The sequence below is a fragment of the Schistocerca serialis genome, chromosome 5, assembly GCF_023864345.2.
Source record: "Schistocerca serialis cubense isolate TAMUIC-IGC-003099 chromosome 5, iqSchSeri2.2, whole genome shotgun sequence".
In the NCBI taxonomy this organism is placed as follows: domain Eukaryota; kingdom Metazoa; phylum Arthropoda; class Insecta; order Orthoptera; family Acrididae; genus Schistocerca; species Schistocerca serialis.
In genome coordinates this window covers 486,574,833-486,593,792 of record NC_064642.1, presented here as the reverse complement: position 1 = coordinate 486,593,792, position 18,960 = coordinate 486,574,833, and the positions used below count along the sequence as shown (strand labels likewise).

The 18,960-nt window shown below is 42.3% G+C and overlaps 1 protein-coding gene across 1 annotated transcript in view; it reads right to left on the bottom strand.

Moving 5' to 3' along the window:
• Nucleotides 1–346: 346 nt before the first annotated feature.
• Nucleotides 347–18,960, bottom strand: part of LOC126482025 (transcription factor SOX-4-like) — a 96,783-nt gene continuing 78,169 nt past the window's right edge. Inside the window, exons 2-3 of the mRNA XM_050105996.1 lie at nt 2,634–2,972; nt 347–546 (exon numbers count right to left, since the gene is read on the bottom strand). Of these exons, the coding sequence (XP_049961953.1) occupies nt 347–546; nt 2,634–2,972 (539 nt within the window). The remainder of the gene's footprint in view (nt 547–2,633; nt 2,973–18,960) is intronic.

Below are 18,960 nucleotides of genomic sequence, written 5' to 3'. Positions count from 1 at the left end.
TGTACCGAGACATAAATGTTAAGAAAGAAATTCGATACGTTGCTCAGTTTGCGAGTTATTTACCATTGAAGTTAGCCAATCCGATCTTCGCACGCGTAAATTCAAGTTTCAGCTAACGAAACACAGCACACGTTGGGCAATACCGCCCCTGGCAGGCCGCTTGAATGCGAGCGCGCGACGCCTCGATTGGCTAAATTCCATGCTAAATAACTCGGAAACGGAGCAACGTATCGAGTTTCTTTCGTAACATTTATGTCTCAGTACAACCTGCCCTGTAACATCCCCACAAGCATTTCACACATTTTCTGACCACCCTGTATATGCTTCTTAAGAATAATCGCTGTGTCTAGTCAGCGCCTTTGTTTGTGACGATGACGGCGTGTGACATCGCGGGAGACGGCGCGGTTTGACGCAGCCGCGGTTTGCCCGCCTCCCGTCTGACGCAGGCGCAACGTGGGCAGCCCAGCACGCCACGTGCTGCCATGACGCGCCGGCCACGAGGAGGCTGCGCTGCCGCCATCGATGTCTTGCAGTCGATAAACATTGCTTGGAATAATCGATAACCTCAGCTATATATCACCGAAATTAAATACGGCAGTAGCACTTTATATGTGAGTTAACGTTAGCGTAATCAACCGTGACATGATACCTGCCCCTATTTACCTGGTATAGTAATTGCTAACAATTCGCATACACTCCTTGAAATCGGTGTTGTTTTTCTTTCTTTTTCGTCGGGAAGAAAGGGAAGTGTTATACTTCGACTTTAAACAAGTTCTGAATCAAAGCTCTGCAATAAAATTTTTTTCTGATTCAACTTCTTTACGAGACTTGAGAAATTAAATGAGCTACACACTTTGCATTACTATAGTTATCTCGGCTAGTTGTCAAGGTGTTTGAAATATAATTCACCGGTAGATTCGAATACCCATCAGTGACAAAATTGTTCTACCCCATTAACAACATTAGTGTCACCAGCTGCGACATACTCGGGTATGTGAACAGTGATCCAATACTGTCAAATGCTTTTTTATTCCAGTCTTTGATCACAATTTCAATTATTTTGACGATGACCGGTTTCATTCTGTAATGACCATCCTCAGATCTTCCCTACACCATTTCCTAAAGTAACAAGGCCGGAATGGTGTAGAAAAGATCTGAGGATGGTCAATACTGACTTAAAGCGGTCATCGTCAAAAGAATTTATACTGTGATCAAAGACTGGAATAAAAAAGATTTGAACAACAGTAGTAAATCGTCATATGCTCTTGATGAAATGAATTTATGAGTTTTCTGGAAGTGAAATAAATATAACGCCAGGATCAATTAACATTGTTAACACAGTCGTTCTCACAATCGATTTTTTCAAGACTATTTGTTATCTGTTCACGTGAAAACACATAAACACACGGAGTCTTATTTTATGGATTTACCTGATATTGTCAGGACAAAGGCCTCTATATCAGTGTAGGAAAGATTCCAATGTGCCACGCGTAGGGGATTTATAATTCACATATCCTATGATCTGAAGATGGCAATTTAACTTCGTTGAATGTAAGAATCAGGGTACGTATCAACTGAGGTCCGACCAATAACACTTCCATTTTGGAAGATTTTTTACATTATGTTTCGTTCAGTATTACAGTTAGAAACCACCTTTGGGCACCTGCAGGTACAAACTGAAGGCGGTGCTCCACCTACCTATAGCCCAACAGAGTGAAATGCATTCCGTCAAATACAACGGAGCATTCACAAATAATTTTGGTTGTTGATGTTTGCATTCCGTATTTGGGGAGTAGTTGGTTTGTACGTGATGATGTACTTAGGAGTGAGTAGGTGTACTGTCCTGTATGTGTCCATAGAAAACGCTGTACGATATAACTGCTGTGCTCACCGCAAGAAATAAAGATCCCGTTGATCGACATACATATAATTCTATACCAGTGTTACTATTTCAATACTATACCAACTATTCACGATTTTGTTTCATTTGACAACATTTCGATAGTTTATTATGTGTTTCTTTTAAAAGAAAAGACAACCTAAGATACTGTTGTCTGTATCTGACAATACTAGCTCATATTCGTCCCTAACTACTCGGCTCATCTTCAGTTGTGAGGCACTAGCAAGGGTGCAGCAACTGATCGTTTTATATCCCAAGAAATTTTCTTCAAGCAAGGCGAAACGTTACTGAATATGTTTATGCATCAACCAGTGCCTTCCATACTGGATATTTCAAGACATGTAAACACTGTGCCCTTCAATTTAGAAACACCTTTTTTGTGCAGGTGAGACCCTAAAGCTCGTTAGTAATTTACGAAAATCACATTCAAGAGCCAATAATGGGCTGCTGATGTCATATACTTTCACTGAGTATTGGTTTCGGCCAACCGACCATCATCAGGTGACATAATATCAATTAATTTTATGTCACCTGATGATTATCGCTGGCTGTTAAACATGCAGTGCCTCAGTGACTTATTTCTTTGGAAATTTGTGAGTTTAATTTACAACAAATTTTTGGTTGTTCCTGAGCTACTGTGCAGCTCTGCATGCTGGACGGCATCATCAAATACAGATTACAAAAGTGAGAGTCTATCAAGAAATCACAAACGTGAGGCTGTCGCCGCACCTACCTGTGCTGGCGTCGCCGGCGTCCTCCGGCTCGGCCTCGTGCTGCTGCGGCTGCTGCGCCTGCGGCTGCTGCTCGTGGTCCATGGTATCTGAGGAGAGGCAACGCGCCTTGGATCCGCCGCCACTGCCGCCGCCGCTGCCGCCGCCGCGGGCCGACGTCCTCACGACGATGGCGCATGCGCGCCCCGACGCTCCCACGGCTCCACCGCCACCGCCGCCGCCGCCTCCGCCGCCGCCTCCGCCGCCGCCACCGCCACCTCGGTCACGATCGCGGCTGCAGCGTCGCGACGTCGACACCGGGGGCGGCCCAGTGCCCTTGACGCCACTGAGGCCTTCGTGCTCTGCAACGAACGAATAAGAGTAACATCTTTAACTTTTCTTTTCCTGTAGCTAGTTGTGTTTTATGCTGTGTTGGCAAGTATCACTTAGGATGTACATAATCTCTCCGGAAAACACCTTATTGTGCCTCGTAGAGGGTACGTTGTACCACTACCAGTCATTTCCTCCCGCGACCCACTCACAAATAAAGTGAGGGAAAAATTAGTGTTTGCAAGCCTCCATACTAGCCGTGATTTCTCGCATTTGTATACCTTACGCTAAATATTCGTTGTCGGCAGAGGAGTCGTTCTGTAATCGGCCACAAGCGCCCGTTCTCTAAATTTGTGCAATACCGCTCTGCGGAAAGAGCATCGTCCACCGTCCAGTCCTTCCCATTTGAGTTACCGACGCATCTCTGTAATACTTGTGTGCTGATCAAACCTTCAACAAATCTAGCAGTCCGCTTCTATAATGTTTAGATGTCTCCCTTTAATTTGACCTGGTGGTGATCCCAAGCACTCTAACAGTACTTGAGAGTGGGTCGCACTAGAATTCTACATGCCGTCTCCTTTCTGGATGAGCTACATCTTCCCGAAACTACTCGCAATAAAATGGAGCCGAGCACTTATTTTCCCCACTACCGACGTGACGTGCTCGTTACATTTCATATCGCTTTGCAGCGTTATTCCAAGATATTTGATCGGAGTGACTATGTCATGCTGCACCCTACTACTGCTGCATTCTTACGTTACAGGACCGTCTTCCCAACTCATACGCATTAACATACATTTCTCTACATTTAGAGCTAGCTGCCATTCATCACAAAAACTAGAAATATTTTCTAAGACATATTGTATATTCCTACAGTTACTCAACGGCAACAGCTTCTCACACACCTTACGTCATCAGCAAACAGCCGTAAACTACAGCTCATCCAGTCCGTCAGGTCATTTATGTATACAGAGAATAAAAGCTGTCCTATCGCACTTCACTAGGGCACTCGTAACGGTGCCCTTTCCTCTGAAGAACACTCGCTGTCGAGGACCATGGATTATTTGACGAAACGCGCCAGTCTTCGTTGGGCCTTCGCTACCTCTTGTATCTGGCAACCTAAACCATATTCTTGGACCTTCGTCAACAATCTGCATTGGGGTACCGAGTCAGATGTTTTCGGAAATAATATTTCGTAAGCTACCTAAAGATAAGGGGTGCAGGTTACCTATATCTGAACCTCCCTTCTGAGTTCCACTGAAGAATGACGCGTGGAAAGAATGATTGTCGGGAAGGCTCTGCATTACCTCTAGTTTCTCGAATTTTCTCGTCGTGGTCATTTCTCGAGATGTATTTGGGAGGAAGGAATATACTGTCTGATCCTTCCCGGAAAGTATGCTGTGAGATGCACAACGTCTCTATTGTGGCGTGTGCCTCCGGAATTTGTTGAGCATCTGCTTAACGTCCTCGTGCCGATAAAACGATCTAGTGACGAAACGCACCAAACTTCGGTGGGCCTTCGCTACCTCTTGTGTCAGTATTACCTGATAAGCTTCCCAGAGTCAGGAACATTACTCAAGAAACGGTCGAATATGCGTCTTGTATGCCACTTCTTTCGTGGATGAGTTACATTTTCATACGACTCTTCACATGGATCTCACTCTGGCATCAGCTTTTATCAAATTCAATGGCTCTGAGAAGTATGGGACTTAACATCTGAGGACATCAGTCCCCTAGAACTTAGAACTACTTACACCCAACTAACCTAAGGACATGACACACATCCATGTCCAAGGCATGATTCGAACCTGCGACCGTAGCGGTCGCTCGGTTCCAGACTGAAGCGCCTAGAACCGCTCGGCCACACCGTCTGGCCAGCTTTTACCGCTATTTGTTTTATGTGGTCATTTGACTTAAGTTCGCTCTGGATAGTTACTTCTTGATAGTTTACGGTGGTTTCTGTTTGCAGCAAGTTGTCAGCAGTCGTGTAGTTGTACAGTAGGGGTTTATTTACAGATGTATGACCAATATGTTACGTGTATTGGACTTTAGGGTAAACTGACGCAGCCTACGCAATTCATCAATCCTCTGTAGGTCAATCTGAAAATAGATGCTTTCTTATGGCGTTTCTAAAAGAGGCGTGTCTATCAAATGTAATTTCCGGAGTATATCCGGAAAGTATAATAGAATCGGTACCGCTTACAGTGTGCATAAATGATCAAGCCGAAGAAGTTAGAAGCTCTATTAGACTCTTCGCATAGGCGATTGCATTCACATTTGTTAATTTCGTTCTGTCTCATTACAACTGAATAAAACTAATTTTTCTTACCATACACGTGACACCTTCATTACTTGCTCATCAGTGGCATATTGCGTAGCTACTGCTCTAAGTGCGTTTTTTCCGATTTTATAGCTAGTTTACTTGCTGATAATTATTTAGTTACATGTGGCATGTATCATTTGAAAGATTCTCTTACCGAAATCATGTGGAATGAGTCTGTTTACAGGATATGTATAGACGCTTAGTGTTAACGTTAATGAGTACATTATTTGTTTTAGTCGCAGTCATGCAAATGCACTTAAAAATTAGGTTTTCCTTCAGGATACGCGTTTTTAAACGTAAATTCATCCATGAAATTGAAGGTGTTGACCAGGAGAAACGATTCAAGGTGAGATTTAAAACTTGGTTTGCTACCTGTCAGGTTTCGTTGTGTTCTTAGGCGTATGATCAAACTGCTTTGTTGCTACATACTGAATGCCTGTCTGAGCCACTGACAGCTAAAATAATAGCCAATAAAGGCCATCTGATCCTCTCGTGGTGTAGGTGTGGACATAGCTGTTTTCATCAAATTGTGATGAATTATTTGTGACGAACTTTATTAGCTGATATCTTTATTGTGACTGCATTGTTAAGTTGCCAACTTGTTGAAGGGGTACCTACACAGCGCCTGTGGGTGAAAACTAATTTTATTCTCAATGCTTGCTTTAATTCTATCAAATTCTTTTCTGTGTGGTGAAATACCCGAAAAAAATTATTCCATAAGATATTACTGGATGGAAATTAGTTTAAGTTATATTAAGTAGTGCGTAAGCCTAGGGACGGATAGAGTCAGCAGTTTCGTCCCATAGGAACTTACCAAAAATTTCTAAATTTTTTCGATTAGGAAGTTTACGACTGTGACAGAGTGAAGCGCCAGAATCTTACATCTATGAATGCAAACTTACAATGAATTTACTTCGCTAGGCTATAAGAAATTACTGATTTCGATTTTTGTAATAAAATCTTCATGACATTGCTTTACTTCTTTCGATGGATTTTTTTTGTATTCTTTGCTGCAGCAAACGGATGTATTAAATCTGATTTGTGAGTTGGGTGCCTACTCATTACATTTTGAGTTCCTTTTGTTTATAAATAAAAATCATTAGAAAACAAAGGAGTCTTTCAGAATACGCCAGAAATGCTAAAAGACTGAGTACTATGTGGTCACAAGAATCCAATGGAGATAGGGAGGCGAGACTTACTGCGGCTTGGAAACATCCACATTTAACTCTCTCTTTGGAAACTCCATCTGAAAGCGAGGCGTGATTTAACCCAGATCGAGAGCATCATGCACTGTCCTGCTCCTCAGGATCATTGACTCACATATTCTGAAAGTTATTTCTCTACAACACAACACCGTAGAGCCGGATATTTTGGAGGTAAGTGGATCAGGCGAACGTGCTATTTTCTGTCTGAAATACCGCTTTTTCCTAACGATTTACAATTGCTCTCTATACGTGTACATTCCCAGTGGGTTTATGTTGTGCAATGATCATAAACAAAGTACAAGACCTCACGCTGTGTATTGAGGCCATGGACCGTTAGTGATGGTTGCTTTCCAGCTTTCTCCAAGTCGTCTCCCCTGTCTTAGTGAAGCAAACAAGCTTTTCTTTCATGTCCGCAACCGTGCTGCTTTAAACGTTCCGTGCAAAAAAAACTTTGTAAGTCAAAAATAAACTCCAAACGACAAAGTGTTAGGAGCAGCTATAAATGGATACCCAAGTAATGCCAGGTCTCTCAGCTAGACCTAAATAAGTTTTTATTATTTTCTGGTTTCGGAAATCTAGTCATCTTCAGGTATCAGATTTACTTACAACATTCTCTATGGTAATATACTTAAAACCAATTTTCTTTTTCTTTTTTTATTTTCCGACACAACGACAGTTATCTTCCTAGATTACCGGACTCGACTGTCTCGAACGTCCATCTCCAGATCCAGGTGGTGAATTATTTTAGCTACCACGGTCGTCACCAGACGATATACAAATTAATTTAGTGCTTCGGCAACGTACTTACTGAGGCATTAGATAGAAAAAAAAACTATTCTGAATGACTGCCGTCAGTAGGAAAATGCATCATGTGATCAAAAATAGAATGTACTGATGTAGTTATTTAATCTTGGTACACTGTCATAAATAGGCTCCATTTTTCAGTATGGCGTGTCCTCTGCAAAGACTATGCGCAGACGTTTTTTGTCTTATTTGACGCCAGAGTAAGAACGTTGCCATCTAGGCTGTAGCAAAAAGGTTTATGATTTCTCTAACTGTTAGATGGTTGTAACCAAAAGTTAACAAAAATTTAGTTAAATCAGCTCTTGTCCGTCCACAAATACGATTTCTTTTGTTTATTAAATATTGTTATATTTTCGAAAATGTTTTGGTCAGTTTTATAGGGTAGAAGATAATGTTCAGCCTAGGTACCCAGGAGGGAGCATGTGACAGCAGGCAGTGGACCTGTAATTTAGAAGGAATTAATATCATGTGTTACTAATTATTTGTAACGTACAATTACCAATCTGATGGACTGATGAGTGAATCTGTTTGCAGACCACGCATATTATGATACTCTGAAAGTGCTGTAACCATGCTGATCAAACGGCAAGTGACGACGTTGTTGACGACCAAACTTACGATACCAAATGTTAGTGTTTAAACTCACCTTGATTTTGTAGTCACTAGAGTTACAGTCATTAACACTGTCTGTGGATACTATGACGTTAATAGTGTTGATAGTAACGTTAGTAACGTCCACTAAATATCAAGAAATGGATTCGGTTTTACTCGTAAATCAGTAATATTGGTACTGTTTTAGAAGTTAAGCCCTCTTATCTACAACTATGTCACTTATTTCAGAGTCATGATTCTGATCATCTCTAAGGACGTAATGAGGAAAATGGAAGGCAGTAGTTTTCGTACGTGTAGTATATACTCAGCGTGCTGCAAGTCAGAGACGTTTACATCCAGGCTGTATAACACGATGATTTAATAAAACTTAAACGTTTGTTTTACCTACCTTTGTTCTTTCTGTGACGCCCCGACCAATTCCGCCTTTCGCAATTTCCTAATTGTTTCATATGCATCTACATCCGCAGTCCGTCTATAGTGAAGTTGTAAAGCAAGGAGACTATAACTAAATGCAGGAAAACTTTAAGGCTATCGACTGGTGCAGGGGCTGGCAGTTGGCCCACTAGAGAGAAGAGATCCACTACTCTTAGACTACGCTATTGGAAAAGAGTCACTGGAAACAGTAACAACTGTAAAATAACGTAAAATACTTTACTAAATAATACAAATCGTAGGAAAAGCAGACTCCAGATTTAAATTTGCTGGGAGAGTCAAATTGTTTCACGAAACACGTTGTTCATCCACAAATCACTTCCTCGACGGATTCTTCAGGACAGCTCTTGAGTCTAGGTCCCTTTAGTGATTGGGTTAAAAGAAGGAGAGAAGATCCAGCGAAGCACCGGCTGTTTCATAACGGAATCGTTTAATGCGCGTAGGAGCGTTACGAAGTTTCTGAGTAGACTCCGACAACAGACGCTCCAAGAAAAGCTTTATGCATCACGAAAGCTTTACTGATGTAGTTTCGAGAAGCTACGAGTACATTGCAAGGTATATCGGAGAACGTAATACTTCCTCCAACATAAGCCTCGTGAAATGCTAAGGACAAGAAAATTAGAGAAATTAGATGTTTCACAATGGTTTGCCAAGTCATTCTTCCCGCTTGACAATGGTACCTCAGGAACTCCACGCAGAGTTAGGCGTACTGGGGAGTATAGAGACACTGGGTGGTTATGATTGTAGTTCAGTTTCTCGATGAAGTTCACTGTGGGTATTAATTGTCGGATGGCAGCAAAACTTCGTAGATATGCTAATACGTTAATGCGGAACCGATTTACGCTGGAAATAATTGGTCAAAATTTGGTCACCATCTGGCGATTTACAGTATCTCGTCGACATCTCCGGTCCTCATCTTTAACCAATTGTATTAGTGGCGGTGAAAATAAAATCGACGTTATGGCTTCCTCACTTGTTTGTCATCTTCCGCTCATGTCCTGTTTCTAATGCACTACGTATGGGAAAATTCTAATACGTCTTTTTTCCTCTCACAGCACCAGGTTTGCACCTGGTATCCAAATTTGGAATTAATATTTTGTCAGTGTAGTTCGTTTCCGCACTAATGTATTATAAAATCTACCAAATTTCACTGCCCCCACAATGGACCTCTGTGAATGAATAAATGGTTCAAATGGCTCTGAACACTATGGGATTTCACTTCTGAGGTCATCAGTCCCCTACAACTTAGAACTACTTAAATCTAACTAACCTAAGGACATCACACACATCCAAGCCCGAGGTAGGATTCGAACCTGCAACCGGAGAGGCTGCGCGGTTCCAGACTGTAGCGCCTAGAACCGCTCGGCCACCCCGGCCGGCGTCATTGCTAACCTAGCTCGATGAAGCGGCCGTACATAGAAAGTATTGCTATAGCTCAGTACAACAGGTACCTGAGATAAACAGAAGTAATACTTTTATTCAAATAGAATTATTACACTGAAGTCACCATGTTTGGTGATGGTCACGTTGATATGCCGAAGTCGGGACATGGTTCTTAATAAGGCGTATGATCATCACGGATAGCTGTGCATGCTCTGCAACGTGTCCCCATGCTTTCCATAAGATTGGTATAGAGTTCCTCTGGTAGGGCCTTCCATTCCTACACAGTTGCACTCCTCCACAAACGTGGTTGACAACGTATGGATGGTCATGTGTGCATCTGGACGTGCTGCAATACGTCTTCCCAATGCATCCCACACTTGTTCGATGGGATTTAAATCGGGGGAACGGGGAGGCCAGTCCATTTGCCGAACATTCTCTCGTTGCAAGGGTTTCTACACCTGCACAGTTGGAATCGGTCGCGCATTGTCATCCACAAAAATGAATGCTTAAGTGAAACGACAGACATGGGTAGGAAATACCGTGTTGACCCGTACGAGTATACCGCATTCTAAGATTTGGAGGTCGATCCGTACGCCCATGCAGCGTTATGCGTCCCCACAATATAACACCTAAACCACCAAAACTGTCATTTATGACAGCATTTCTGGATATATTAAGCGTTCCCACATCAAGCTACATGACAGTACGTTCAGAATTACCAATGAGACTGAATCAGCTCTCATCTGAGAAGAGCACGCGACCACACTAATTAATCTATTTCCTACTCTCTTGAGCTCATCGTAAACGGCGCGGCCGAAGTGAAGATGTCAATGGGATACAACGTATTGGTCATCGGGCAAGGAGATTTTTCCCATGCAGTCACAGTGACAATGTGGAGGATAAGCATTTCAAACAGTCCTGTTAAATGTTGTTCCAACTGCTTCCGCTGTATTATGTGGGGTTCTTCTTGACTGTTGTACACTCTAGCAGAAATGAGCTTCTGTGCCTGAGAGTGGTCACCAACCTCTACTCCATTGGGCAGCAGTGCCTGTAGTTCCGATCGCTCCCCATGCTCTTAACAATGCTGTAACTACTACCAAACTCTTGGGCTACACCCTTCACACTTCGTTCCTCTTCCAGGTTCTTGCTGAATCATCTCCCTGTGAAGTAAACTAGTTATTGTCCCTCGGCCATACTGTAATGAATGAACGCCACTACACTTCATTATAACTGCTCGATAACACACACTCCCATTTCGCGCTATAGTCACGCTGACCTCAAGCCATGTAACGTCCTGCGTTCTGCGCACGACTGGAACATCTCTGGCAACAGGTGTCGTGATTTTCATTCAGTTCCACCAAGTAGTCGATACGTTATTTTTCTTTATCCACCTCGTCCTTGACTTTTACAGAACTATGTAGTATCTGATATAAAAGTCTGAACTCCATCACCGAATCAAAGGCAACTTTGGGTCCCGTTCTTCTGTCTACAAATGTACACTGCAGAACTTAATTTCAGATCCCACTGCAATTAATACCGTCCTCAACCATGAAGGTAGGAGTAAATCATCAAAAATATGGCTAATAGCAGCCGTAAAGGTATAATAAATATATTTGTGGTGTGATTGTGTTGTCACACTTCACTTCTGTCCAGTCTATACTCTTCATTTAAGAAAGTGGAGTTACAAAAAGCAGGACACTCTTTCTCTTTTAAGAGCAGCCTGGTTTCTTTGAATGTGATCAAGACAAATGTGACACATTTAAGCAGCCTCTCGAGGTTATTTAATGAGGCGAAAGAGTCTGGATTTCAAATCATTTACTTCCTTGATGCGGACTGAGTTGTGACAACAGCGTGCCGTATGACATGTTTCTTTTCGCCTTACAGATTGTGCGATGATCTAGCGATTCACGCCACTGCTGAAATTCCTTCCCGCTTGGCGGTTGGCAGCAGAATTGATGTCCCATTCCCTCCATAGCAGATAGCATGTTGAACTCCAAAACAGTGCAGCACGGTGGTGAGCGATGACAGGCTACGTTTACAGTGGAGAGCAGTATGGTGTGGTCTAAGGAAATGGCAACAACTGCGTTCCAGCACCAAGGGCCGCGGGCAGGAGAGCCAGGACAAGATTTTGTAAGCGGCACCGAGCCATGGATGGCGTTCTGACCGGCCTTGTTTGCCTCACAGAGTTTCTCCTTCAGGGAGATGGGTGGCGATCAGCAATGCCTGAGCTGACGGTGGCCTGCTGGCAATCGGTGGTAGCATCGCTGTATATATGGAGGACCTGGGGTTGCTGTTAACGTGGGGAGACGTAGGGACAGTGAGCAGAGAGCCAACAAGGAAACACAAGAAGAGGGCAACCGAGAACGGTGTCGGCTGTACAGAAGCAGTGGCAAGATCGCATGGCCAGCAAAGGAGGCAGCCTGGTGAAGGCTAGTCAGGGGTTGCAGCGACTTGTTATCAACACGAGACATCGATTCCTGTTTCGGATAAGTGGAATGTGCCTAGGAACTTGGCTGCAGGGCCTGTCGCGCTGTAAGACAAAAGCATAAATTAATCGTGGTGCTTTTGGACAGCACTGCATACGAACGTTGTCAGACCAATTGCACACAGCAAGAACATCAGTGTGAGGCTTGCTGGATGTCTGCATAGGTTCTACTAGTTGTATCGTCATAACGGCGAGGTCAGTGTTATCTAGAATAAGTTTCGGCATGAGAAGCTTCTGTATGAATAGAACCTTAAGGTTTTATCTTCTGTTATTGTCAATTGTACTTAACTGTGCAATCTTTCTTACTTCAGGATGTCTTGCCGTGATTAAATTAATAGTCTCATTTAGTTTGGCTTCTGACCAGCACTTTGTCGTCTGGTTCAGTTGACCTCAATTACGTTTTTGCTAATTCTTTTGTTCATTAGTTGGATAATGGAATTAAAACGACGCACATGAGTAAAAGTGAATAAATTATTTGCTATTCATGTGCGCGGGCTCCCACGTTGCTAGGTTTGTTCAGACTACTCTGCAGAAGCTTCGCTGGAAGAATTTACACATCCTCCACACAGCCCGATACCCCGTCGTGCGCTTTCCACATTTTTTGAGAAAGACATTCGTGGTCATCGATTTGCTTCAGACGAAGAGGTGCACGCATGGCTGCAATCATGGTTCCCTAGCCAACTGTAAGCTTTTCTCCACGACGCCCTTGAGTCTTGTCTCACGGTGGGATAAATTACTTACATATTATGTTAATTTTGAAATAATCAGCAGTTTACTAATTTTTTTTCCAATTGTGTCATTTTCATTTGACTGCTTATTATACTTGCATTAATTTTGGGGCTTGGTATGTTTGCCCTACTTGGTTTAATTTTGGATACTCTGTGCTGAGGTAGAACCTAGCTACTTTGTTCCTCTTGTCTTCTTCCAACTTGTACAGTTATTACTTTTATGGTTCAGCTCTCCTTGTTGTAGTATAGTTAAAATTGTGTTGAAGGGCAAGAATTTTACTATTTGCCACGATGTATCGGATACTAAGTGAACGTAAGCTATATATGTGGCATGAGTACTGGTCATATTGCTTTTACCCGTTGTTGTTGTTGTGGTTTTCAGTCCTGAGACTGGTTTGATGCAGATCTCCATGCTACTCTATCCTGTGCAAGCATCTTCATCTCCCAGTACCTACTGCAACCTACATCCTTCTGAATCTGCTTGGTGTATTCATCTCTTGGTCTCCCTCTACGATTTTTACCCTCCACGATGCCCTCCAATACTAAATTGGTGATCCCTTGATGCCTCAGAACATGTCCTACCAACCGATCCCTTCTTTTAGTCAAGTTCTGCCACAAACTTCTCTTCTCCCGAATCCTATTCAACACCTCCTCATTAGTTATGTGATCTACCCATCTAATCTTCAGCATTCTTCTGTAGCACCACATTTCGAAAGCTTCTATTCACTTCCTTTCCAAACTATTTATCGTCCATGTTTCACTTCCATACATGGCTACACTCCATACAAATACTTTCAGAAACGACTTCCTGTCACTTAAATCTATACTCGATGTTAAAAAATTTCTCTTTTTCAGAAACGCTTTCCTTTGCCAGTCTACATTTTATATTCTCTCTACTTCGACCATCTTCAGTTATTTTGCTCCCCAAATAGCAAAACTCCTTTACAATTTTAAGTGTCTTATTTCCTAATCTAATTCCCTGCATCTCCCGACTTAATTCGACTACATTCCATTATCCTCGTTTTGCTTTTGTTGATGTTCATCTTATATCCTCCTTTCAAGACGCTATCCATTCCGTTCAACTGCTCTTCCAAGTCTTTTGCTGACAGAATTACAATGTCATCGGCGAACCTCAGGGTTTTTATTTCTTCTCCATGGATTTTAATACCTACTCCGAATTTTTCCTTTTGTTTCCTTCACTGCTTGCTCAATATACAGATTGAATAACTTCGGTGATCGGCTACAACCCTGTCTCACTCCCTTCCCAACCACTGCTTCCCTTTCATGCCCCTCAACTCTTATAACTGCCATCTGGTTTCTGACAAATTGTAAATAGCCTTTCGTTCCCTCTATTTTGCCCCTGCCACCTTCAGAATCTGAAAGAGAGTTTTCCAGTCAACATTGTCAAAAGCTCTCTCTAAGTCTACAAATGCTAGAAACGTAGGTTTGCCTTTCCTTAATCTAGCTTCCAAGATAAGTCGTAGGGTCGGTATTGCCACACGTGTTCCATTATTTCTAGGGAATCCAAACTCATCCTCCCCGGTGTCGGCTTTTACTAGTTTTTCCATTCGTCTGTAAAGAATTTGCGTTAGTATTTTGCAGCTGTGACTTATTAAACTGATAGTTCGGTAATTTTCACATCTATCAACACCTGCTTTCTTTGAGATTGGGATAAGTATATTCTTCTTGAAGTCTTAGGGTATTTCGCCTGTCTCGTACATCTTGGTCACCAGACGGTAGAGTTTTGTCAGGACTGGCTCTCCCAAGGCTGTCAGTAGTTCCAATGGAATGTTGTCTACTCTCGGGACCTTGTTTCGACTCAGCTCTTTCAGTGCTCTGTCAAACTCGTCACGCAGTATCATATCTCCCATTTCATCTTCATCTACATCCTCTTCCATTCCCGTAATATTGTCCTCAAATACATCGCCCTTGTATAGACCCTCTATATATTTCCATCTGAGCTCTTGATATTCATACAAGTGTTTCTCTTTTCTCCAAAGGTCTCTTTAATTTTCCTGTAGGCAGTATCTATCTTCCCCTTGTGAGATAAGCCTCTACATCCTTACATTTGTCCTCTAGCGATCCCTGCTTAGCCATTTTGCACTTCCTGTCGATCTCATTTTTGAGACGTTTGTATTCCTTTTTGCCTGCTTCATTTACTGCATTTTTATATTTTCCCCTTTCATCAATTAAATTGAATATTTCTTCTGTTACCCAAGGATATCTACTAACCCTCGTCTTTTTGCTCACTTGACGCTCTGCTGCCTTCACTACTTCATCCCTCAAAACTACCCATTCTTCTGCTACTGTACTTCTTTCCCCAATTCCTGTCAATTGTTCCCTTATGCTCTCCCTGAAACTCTGTACAACCGCTGGTTTAGTCAGTTTATCCAGGTCCCATCTCCTTAAATTCCCACCTTTTTGCAGTTTCTTCAGTTTTAATCTACAGTTCATAACCAATAGATTGTGGTCAGAGTCCACATCTGCCCCTGGAAATGTCTTACAATTTAAAACCTGGTTCCTAAATCTCTGTCTTACCATTATATAATCTATCTGATACCTTTTAGTGTTTCCAGGGTTCTGCCATGTCTACAACCTTCTTTCATGATTCTTAAACCAAGTGTTAGCTATGATTAAGTTGTGCTCTGTGCAAATTTCTACCAGGCGGCTTCCTCTTTCATTTCTTACCCCCAATCCATATTCACCTACTATGTTTCCTTCTCTCCCTTTTCCTACTACCGAATTCCAGTAACCAAAGACTATTAAATTTTCGTCTCCCTTCACTATCTGAATAATTTCTTTTATTTCATTATACATTTCTTCAATGTCTTCGTCATCTGCGGAGCAAGTTGGCATATAAACTTGTGCTACTGTAGTATGCGTGGGCTTCGTGTCTATCTTGGACACAATAATGCGTTCACTATGCTGTTTGTAGTAGCTTACCCGCATTCCTATTTTTTTTATTCATTATTAAACCTACTCCTGCATTACCCCTATTTGACTTTGCATTTATAACCCTGTATTCGCCTGACTAAAGGTATTGTTCCTCCTGCCACCGAACTTCACTAATTCCCACTATATCTAACTTTAACCTACCCATTTCCCTTTTTAAATTTTCTAACCTACCTGCCCGATTAAGGGATCTGACATTCCACGCTCCGATCCGTAGAACGCCAGTTTTCTTTCTCCTGATAGCGACGTCCTCTTGAGTAGTCCCCGCCCGGAGTTCCGAATGGGGTACTATTTTACCTCCGGAATATTTTACCCAAGAGGACGCCATCAACATTAATCATGCAGTAGAGCTGCATGCCCTCGGGAAAAATTACGGCTGTAGTTTCCCCTTGCTTTCAGCCGTTCGCAGTAACAGCACAGCAAGGCCGTGTTGGTTAGTGTTACAAGGCCAGTTCAGTCAGTCATCCAGACTGTTGCCCTGCAACTACTGAAAAGGCTGCTGCCCCTCTTCAGGAACCATGCGTTTGTCTAGCCTCTCAACAGATACCCCTCCGTTGTTGTTGCACCTACGGTACGGCTATCTGTATCCCTAAAGCACGCAAGCCTCCCCACCAACGGCAAGGTCCATGGTTCATGGGAGGGGTGCTTTTATCCACGAGCTATGATTTATTTGATTTATTGAATTCTGTTGTTAATCAACGAGTTTATTAATGGTTAAATAATGACACCCACACTACCACAGCCACTTTCCACTCCAAATTTTTCGGGCTCTACAAAGCAAAATCCGCTTTTGTTATTGATTTCACGTTTTGAAACAGGTTATGCTCATTAGCTGTTACACTTTGTACAATGATTACAACCAGTGAAACGTAGTATATCATATTTTATCAGTATTTCGTTTTCACCAAGCCAGGCGTATTAGTGTTAGATCACTGGACTCTGAATTGGGAGTAATCTTTGAAATTCCCTTCCCCTAACCAACAATTGCGCTCTTGGCGGATTTCTTAAATGGCTCAAGGCAAATTCAGTGTTGCAAAAGGCATGGTCATTTTCCTTCCTCCACCTGAGCTTATAATCTGTCTCTAATTACGTAACAATCGAAAAGGAGTTAAACACGTCCGTAGCAAACATCACTTATGTTCTGCTGTACAAAAAGAATAAATTTACAATTCACCTAAATTACATCTGTTTGCAGTGTGAAAATCTCATTCTGGAAACATCCCCCAGGCTGTGGCAAAGCCGTGTCTCCGCAATATCCTTTCTTCCAAGAGTGCTAGTTCTGCAAGTTTCGCAGGAGAGCTTCTGTGGAGTTTGAAAGGTAGGAAACGAGGTACTGGCGGAAGTGTGCCGTGAGTCGTGCTTGGGTAGCTCAGTTGGTAGAGCACTTGCCCGTGAAAGGCAAAGGTCCCGACTACGAGTCTCGGTCCGACACGCAGTTTTAATCTGCCAGGAAGTTTTACATCTCTCCTGTTGGTGAACGAAGATATTTATATTACTAACCCGGTGTTTCTCATGCCTACTTACTGTCACTGATACAATTAATAACTCAAAACTCTGAATGAAATGGTCATTTAGCTGCACACCACAACGCAATTACTTTCAGGTGATAAACATATGTCTTGGCGTAGGCATAAATTAACATTAAAACAGACAAGAACTTTAAGGTTTTTATGAAATTAATAGAAAGCACACCAGTAACAGCACATACAAAAAACTTAAGAAATCAGATGTGAAGCCAATACATCCATATCACGTTCATTCGCACACTCGTGAGTATCTAGTTGCGCAAAGTATCGCAAAATGACTGGAATGAGTGCAGACGCCATTCTAGACGACTGATCAATAAAATTCTGTTGTTTAGTTGCATTGTAGAGGGACATGCATGCTGGCCTATGATGATATCCAGATGAGAAGGAGACCGAAATCTTTCTTACAGAACATGAAATGGATTAAAAATTAAAAATGTTTATTTTTTCGTTGTCTCTAGCAACACAGGCTACAGTGATGTTTATTAGTAACAATAATAACAATAATTAATAACAATAAAATACATTTATTTTTAATTTAATAAATACTGAAATTATTCCATTCTGTAAATTTCTGGTTGCACTGTATTGTTGAAATATTCTTTAAGTGGCTCGATCTACAAAATAAAGAACAATATAACAAGAATTATATCACAATTTACTCATATGTCAGATTGTAGACATCTTTTCAATAATCACAGCACCGCATTATTACGTAAGATTCAGTGGGAGGGTTTTATGTATTAGTAAGCGATAAACGTAAATAAATGGTCACCGTGGTCTAGGGGTAGGGTCTTTGATTCATAATCAAAACGTCTTCGGGCCCGGGTTCGATCCCCGCCGCTGCCTGAATTTTGATAAATAATCAGCATTGGCAGCCGAAGACTTCCGGCATAAGAAGTCAGCTTCATTCTGCCAACGGCCTTGTCAAAGAGGGCGGAGGAGCGGCACTCTCTTGTCCTAGGGGTGGGAAATTGCCCCTAAAGGCGGAAGAATCAGCAATGATCAACGACATGAGGATGCAGAAGGCAATGGAAACCACTGCATTAAAGACACGTAACGTGTATCCACAAGACATGTGGCATGTAATTGAAGAAGTGTCATGATGATCTCTCCATTGGCAAAAGATTCCGGAGTAGTCCCCCTTTCGGATCTCCGGGAGGCAACTGCCAAGGGGGAGGTTATCATGAGAAAAAGATTGAATAATCAACGAAAGGGTAACGTCCTACGAGTCAGGGCGTGGAATGTCAGAAGCTGGAACGTGGTAGGGAAACTAGAAAATCTGAAAAGGGGAATGCAAAGGCTCAATCTAGATACAGTAGGGGTCAGTGAAGTGAAGTGGAAGGAAGACAAGGATTTCTGGTCAGATGAGTATCGGGTAATATCAACAGCAGCAGAAAATGGTATAACAGGTGTTGGATTCGTTATGAATAGGAAGGTAGGGCAGAGAGTGTGTTACTGTGAACAGTTCAGTGACCGGGTTGTTGTAATCAGAATCGACAACAGAACAACACCGACAACGATAGTTCAGGTATACATGCCGACGTCCCAAGCTGAAGATGAACACATG